We start from the raw sequence: 7,248 nt of genomic DNA on the forward strand, positions 1-7,248 counted from the left end.
TCCTACTGAGTAGTAGGTTGTGGTTTTTTAACGTTTTGAGCAGAGTGTTTTTCACGTAAAAATACTTGTGTTCTTTACTTTATGCATTTATTATTTCTACAATAATAGTATAAGGAACACATAGAAGAACTCGGTCCTTATATAATCTATGCACGCGAAATATTGGACAACACACAAATCACCCATCCCCCTCTTGTGTGGCATTGAAGTATAAAACATCATTCAGGATCCAAAAAATATGAGGCCCCAAAAATTGCTTTTGATATTTGTATAGTATATAATTTAATTATTGTTAATAATTATACAACTCCAAATTCTATTTATTTTCTTATAAATTTTCATTAGATATCCGTCGTGGCGCAACTAAATTTGGATTTGCGCCGGAAAATCTTACATTGGTGCGTAAAAATCTCCCTAACAAAAGCAACTTTATGCTTAAGGTTTGACTTTGAAACCAAATAATTAAAGATAAAAGAATACTTACTACATAAAGCAGAGGATATTTGCTTTGAGACAAAGCTCTATTGATTTTCTGAATGCTCTACCCATATATATATAGAGAAAAGATGGGACTTCAACTTAAAGTGTAGGAAAAAAATTGTTTTATTACTAAAATAATGTCTCTTTTTTTCTTGTTTTAAAGGTACATGTCACGACCCAAATTCCACATTAGGTCGTGATGGCGCCATACACCGTTATTAGGCAAGCCAATATTAATTAACTAGTAAATCCTCATTTTCATAATTAGTACATGAAAACCTTTCCGTATTGATAAGGAAATTAGGAGTTGAAACTTAAACATAATTAGGTGAAAGTAATGATTACGAACCTAAATCATGATAGTAATCCAAAAATCACAAGTCTACCAATGTGTGTGCTAAGACCTGGTGTCACAAGTATGTGGGCAATCTAGTAGAATATACAAAATCATACTATCCTACTGTCTGGAAAGGAAATAGACAAGAAAAGTAAAGACATTGAGAGACTCTAGCTGTTGTAGAACGTCTCAGAAGGGCAGCTCACCGGAAGTCTCAAGCTAAAGAGTCCACTCTACGTGCCAGACTGACAGCCAGATGCACTTACCTCAAAGCCTGTGCAATCAAGTACAGAAGCGTAGTATGAGTACATAAACAATATATACCCAGTAAGTATCCAGTCTAACCTCAAAGAAGTAGTGACAATGGGTCGACTTGACACATACTAGGGTCAACAAATATAATGATATGAAGTTCAATATTTTAATTCACAATGTACGTAGATAACAACAAGCTCAAACAAGAATAATACTGAAAAATCCTTTCATAAAATCAATATATTTAGGCACTTTCTTCATTTAAAATAGGTGACCTTTCAAGCAATGAATCATACGAATTATAAGGGGTTCCGGTTCTTATATAACACACAAATACCACCGAGGACGTTTGGCTTGATTCAACATAAAAGTAAACTATACACTGCCGAGGGTCAAACGACTTGAACGATATATACAATTTAGTAACCTGCTAAGGCGAACAACTCGCTCCATGAGAGTAGTGAAAATAATCACCCCGCTCGCGAAATATACTTGCAACGCGGTTAAGTATAAATATAACTTAATGTTTCCTCAACTCTTTTCAAAATAAAAATTTTCTTGAAATCCTTGAAATCATGACATTCTCAACTTAGTTTCATTCAATGCAAATCAACAATATAATTATATAACGGTACCCACAAAGCATGGTGTAAGCCTAAAACAACCAGGACATAACAGGAATAGTTGCTACGTACGAACTCTAGTCACTTCGCACGTACGTAGCCCCCACAATTAATCATATATTAATTAAGTTTACCTATGGGGAAATTTACCTCTTACAAGGTTAGAAAAGAGTTTTACCTCGTTTCGAGCCTATTTGCAACTCAAGAATGCGCTCAAACCCTCAAACCGGAGCCGCACTATCTGAAACTATTTAAATAGCCTAAAAACCAATCATTATGGGCTTACAAGTTCATATTCTAGCTATTAAAGTGATTATCCAACCCCAAAGGCAAGATTCCTAAAATTCACCCCCGGGCCCACGTGCCCGGATTTTAGAAATTTTCAAAGGAAGTTGTCACCCATAACCTAAGGATCAAGAATATATGATTTTTACTTCATTCCATAAAAAATTTCGTGTGTTAAATCTTGTTTTTATCAAAACCTAAAACCTATATTTTCGACTAATTTACATGTTGTGATCTACCCATAAACTATGTATTAAACTCACTTAAGTAGAAATAACTTACCTCACAAAGCTAGGTTGAAATCTCCCCTTTTGAAGCTCCCAAATCATATATTAATGGAGTAAAATGTGTCAAAAATGACAAACTCTCGTATTTAATGAAGGCTACTACATTCAGCTATTTCCGCATCTGCGGTCTCTCTTCTGCAGGAGATCATCCGCTTCTGCAGAATTGGGCCGCGCTAGCTACAACCACATTTGCGTCGGGTGACTGCTTCTGCGGTTCTGCTTCTTCGGAAGAGGAGCTGTATCTACGGAACCTGGGCTCCTCCCCTTGGGCCGCATCTGCGATGGCCTAGCCGCTTCAGCGGGCTCGCACCTGCGGCTGGCCAACCAAGTGCGGTTATGACAGAAACCTGGAGCTTCAGCTCCTTCTCAAATTTCCAACTTAGTTCGAGCCTCATCCGATTGACGCTCGGGGCCCCTGGGGTCCCGCCCAAACATACCAACAAGTTTGTAATGATAAAATGGATTCGTTCGAATGCTTGGAACACCGGAAACAATATTAAAACTAGGAATCACACCCTAAAACCATTTGATTCAAACTTATGAACTTCAAGTTCTTCAATTTACTTCCAATGTGGCGAAACACACTTATACTACTCGGATTAACACCAAATTTTGTGTGAAAGTCTTAAATGACATTATGGAACTATTCTCTATCTTGGAATTCCATTCGGACCTCGATATCACAAAAACCCGCTCCAAACCAAATTTAAAGAACTTCTAAAAACCTTCAAGAACCAACTTTCACTATTATGCGCTAAAATGCTCCCAGGTCATTCAAAACCCGATCCGGATATACGCCCAAGTCCGAAATCATCATACGAATCAATTGGAACCGTCACATTCCGATTTCAAGGTCGTTTAATCAAAATATTGACCCAAGTCAAACGTGGCCTTTTAAACCAACCTTAAGGAACCAAGTGTTCCGATTTCAACCCAAACTCTTCCAAATCCCGAACCAACCATCCCCATAAGTCAAAATCAATTAAAGCAAGTAGGGGAAATCTTATTTAGGGGAACAAGGTTCTAGAAAGTAAAACAACAAGTCGGGTCGTTACATTCTCCACTTCTTAAACAAACGTTCGTCCTCAAACTAGATTAGATTCATACCTAAGGCTCTAAACAAGTGTGGATATCTGCTCCGTATGTCCTTCTCAGACTCCCAGGTCGCCTCCTCGTTTGGTTGGCCCCTCTACTGGGCCTTTACCGCAGAAATCCTCTTGGATCTCAACTAGCGATCCTGTCTATCAACAATGGAAACTAGATCCTCCTCATAACTCAAGCTCTCATCTAGCTGAATAGTACTGAAGTCTAACACATCAGACAAGTCGGTGTGATACTTCCGAAGCATAGACACGTGAAAAACTTGATGAACCCCCGATTGGCTGGGAGGTAGAGCAAGCTCATAAGCAGTCTCCCTAACTCGCCTCAACACCTCAAATGTGGCTATAAACCTTGGGCTCAACTTGCCCTTCTTCCCGAATCTCATAATATCCTTCATCGGTGAGACCTTCAAGATAACCTTCTCACCGACCATGAATGACACATCCTGCACCTTCTGATCTGCATAACTCTTCTATCTGGACTGTGCAGTGCGAAGTCTTTCCTTAATCAACTTTACCTTTTTCAAGGCATCTTTCACCAAGTCGGTATCGTACAACTTAGCCTCACTAGGCTCAAACAACCTGATAGGAGAACGACATCGCTGACTATATATACCCTCAAATGGAGCCATTTCGATGCTAGACTGATAACTGGTTTTGTAAGCAAACTCGGCCAAAGGCAAGAACTGATCCCATTGCCCTCCAAAGTCAATCACACATGCTCTCAGCATGTACTCTAATATCTGAACTATCCGCTCCAACTGTCTATCGGTCTAAGGATGGAATGCTGTGCTGAGCTCGACACGAGTCCCCAACTTAATTGTACAACTCTTCAAAAATGCGAAGTGAACTGATGGCCTCTATCTAATATGATGGAAACAAGAACACTATGCAATTGAACTATCTCCCGAATATAAATTTTGGCCAACCTCTCCGAAGTATAGGTAGTCACAACTGAAATGAAGTGTGCCGACTTGGTCAGCGTGTCAAAAATGACACAAACTGCATCAAACTTCTGCAAGGTACGCAACAACCCAACTACGAAGTCCATAGTAATGCGCTCCCATTTCCACTCAGGTATAGTCATCTGTTGAAGTAGACCACCTGGCCTCTGATGCTAGTACTTGACCTGCTGGCAATTTAGGCATCTAGGTACATACTCCACAATGTCTTTTTTCATTTGCTACCACCAATAATGCTACCTCAGGTCATGATACATCTTCGTAGCACCTGGATGAAAAGAATACCGTGAACTATGTGCCTCCTCTAGAATTCTCTCCCTCAAGCCATCGACATTAGGAACACATAGGCGACCATGGAGTCGCAGAACACCATCCTCGCAAATAGAAACCTCCTTGGCACTACCCTGTAGCACTGTCTCTCTAAGAACTACCAAATGCGGATTATCAAACTGCCGAACCTTGATCTATCCCAATAATGAAGACTGGGCAACAACACATGCAAGGACCCGGCTGGGCTCTGAAATGTCCAACCTCACAAGTCTGTTAGCCTAGGACTGATCCAAAGTTAGTGGCCTCTCCTCTACTGATATGAATGCCAAGCTACCCATACTCTCTGCCTTCCTGCTTAAGGCATCCGCAACCACATTTGCCTTGCCTGGATGATAAAGGATGGTGATGTCATAGTCCTTCAGTAACTCAAGCCACCTACGCTGCCTCAAATTGAGATCCCTCTACTTGAACAAATGCTGTAAGCTGCGATGATCAGTATAAATCTCACAGCACACCCCATACAGATAATGCCTCCATATCTTAAGAGCATGAACAATCACTGCTAACTCTAGATCATGCATGGGGTAATTTTTCTCATGAATCTTCAGCTGATGCAAAGTATATGCAATAACTCTCCCCTCCTGCATCAATACACAACCCAAGCCAATGCATGGAGCTTTGTAATATACCGTATACATCCCCGATCCAGAAGGCAATACTAGAACCGGTGCCGTAGTCAAAGCTGTCTTGAGCTTCTGAAAGCTCACCTCACAATCACCGGACTAACAGAAGGGAGCAACTTTTCGGGTCAATCTAGTCAGAGGTGTTGCAATAGATGAAAAGCCCTGCACAAATCAGTGATAATAACCTGCTAGCCGCAGGAAACTCCTGATCTCAGTCACTGAAGTGGGACGTGGCCAACTCTGAACCACCTCAATCTTCTTGGGATCCACCTTAATACCCTCTCCTGATACAACATGCCCCAAGAATGCTAGCCAAAACTAACACTTGGAGAACTTAGCATATAGCTTCTGCTCTCGCAATGTCTGAAGCACTACTCTCAAATGCAGCTCGTGCTCCCCCAGGCTACGTGAGTAGATCAAGATGTAATCAATAAAGACAATAACAAACGAATCAATATAAGGCATGACCACCCTGTTCATCAAGTCCATAAATGCAGCTGGGGCACCCCAGTCAAGCCGGAGGAACTCACTAGAAACTCATAATGACCATATCTAGTATGGAAGGTAGTCTTCAGAACATCTAAGTCTCGAATCTTTAACTGGTGGTACCCCGATCTCAAGCCGATCTTAGAAAACACCCTAGCACCCTGCAACTGGTCAAACAAATCATCGATATGAGGAAGCGGGTACTTGTTCTTAATGGTGACTTTATTCAAATGGCGGTAATCAATGCACATCCGCATAGTCCCATCCTTCTTCTTCATAAATAATACTGGTGCACCCCAAGGTGATACACTAGGTCTCACAAATCCCTTTGCTAACAACTCCTCAAGCTGCTCCTTCAACTCTTTCAACCCTTTCAGAGCCATACAGTACAGTGGAATAGATATAGGCTAGGTACTTGGAGCCAACTCAATAGAGAAATCAATGTCACGATCTGGCAGCATGCCTGGAAGGTCAGAAGAAAACATATCGGTGAACTCCTAGACTACTGGCACTGAATCAATCGTCGGAGACTTTGTAGTGGTGTCCCGAACATAGGACAGATAAGCCAACACCCTTTTTGGACCAGATGTCAAGCCTTCAGAAAAGAGATAACCCGACTAGATGAACTAACAGAGGAACCCTTCCACTCCAATCTTGAAAACTCTAGCATCGCTAAAGTAACAGTCTTAGCATGACAATAAAGAATGGCATGATATGGAGATAACCAATCCATGCCCAAGATGACCTCAAAGTTGATCATGTCAAGTAACAGAAGGTCCGCTCTAGTCTCGTAACCACAAAATGTAACCACACAAGACTGGTAGATCCGATCCACAACCAAAGAATCGCCCATAGGAGTGGACACATTGACAGGAGTAACCAAAGACTCACGAGGAATATCCAGGAAATGAGCAAACAGATATGACACATATGAATACATAAACCCTGGATCAAACAATATCGAAGCATCCCTACCGCAGACAGAAATAGTACCTGTGATCACGACATCTAAGGCCATTGCATCTGGTCTGGCCAAAAAAGCATAGAATTTGGCTGGATTGCCGGTTGGCTAGCCTGCGCCTGGCTGAGCAATGGCTGACTGACCTCCCCCTGTCTGGCTTCTACCTCTAAGATGGCCCCTACCAACCTGTCCCCCACCTCTGGGTTGCTGTAATCATAGGCTGATGACCCTGCTGTACTGCCTTGCCCCAAAGTCTGGGACAAAGTCTCTTTATGTGACCCGGATCCCCACACTCATAACAACCCTGTGGTGCTATAGACTGCTATCCTGAAGCCTGACCCTAGTGGCCCGAATACCCACTAGTAAAACCCTGAATGGCTAGTGGGTAGTATGAACTCTCTCGCATAGCACTAAAGTAGGCACTAGAAGAACTCTGATGACTAGAATATTCATTGGATGAACCCTAAATAGCTGGCGGGCGGTAAGAACTCTCTATCATTGCACTAAAATAGGGCCTCA

General features: G+C 41.7%; 2 protein-coding genes across 2 annotated transcripts; both read right to left on the minus strand.

Moving 5' to 3' along the window:
• Positions 1–3,495: 3,495 nt before the first annotated feature.
• Positions 3,496–4,098, minus strand: LOC138883411 (uncharacterized). The gene is made up of 2 exons (XM_070164096.1): positions 3,886–4,098; positions 3,496–3,786 (listed from the first exon to the last, which is right to left on the minus strand). The coding sequence occupies exons 1-2, from the start codon at positions 4,096–4,098 to the stop codon at positions 3,496–3,498; spliced, it is 504 nt and encodes a 167-aa protein (XP_070020197.1).
• A 2,259-nt stretch (positions 4,099–6,357) lies between these two features.
• On the minus strand, positions 6,358–6,786 carry LOC138883412 (uncharacterized). The gene has a single exon (XM_070164097.1). It carries the CDS (start codon positions 6,784–6,786, stop codon positions 6,358–6,360), a length of 429 nt encoding a protein of 142 aa, XP_070020198.1.
• Between the last annotated feature and the right edge of the window lie 462 nt (positions 6,787–7,248).

This window comes from Nicotiana sylvestris, chromosome 12, assembly GCF_000393655.2.
Source record: "Nicotiana sylvestris chromosome 12, ASM39365v2, whole genome shotgun sequence".
In the NCBI taxonomy this organism is placed as follows: domain Eukaryota; kingdom Viridiplantae; phylum Streptophyta; class Magnoliopsida; order Solanales; family Solanaceae; genus Nicotiana; species Nicotiana sylvestris.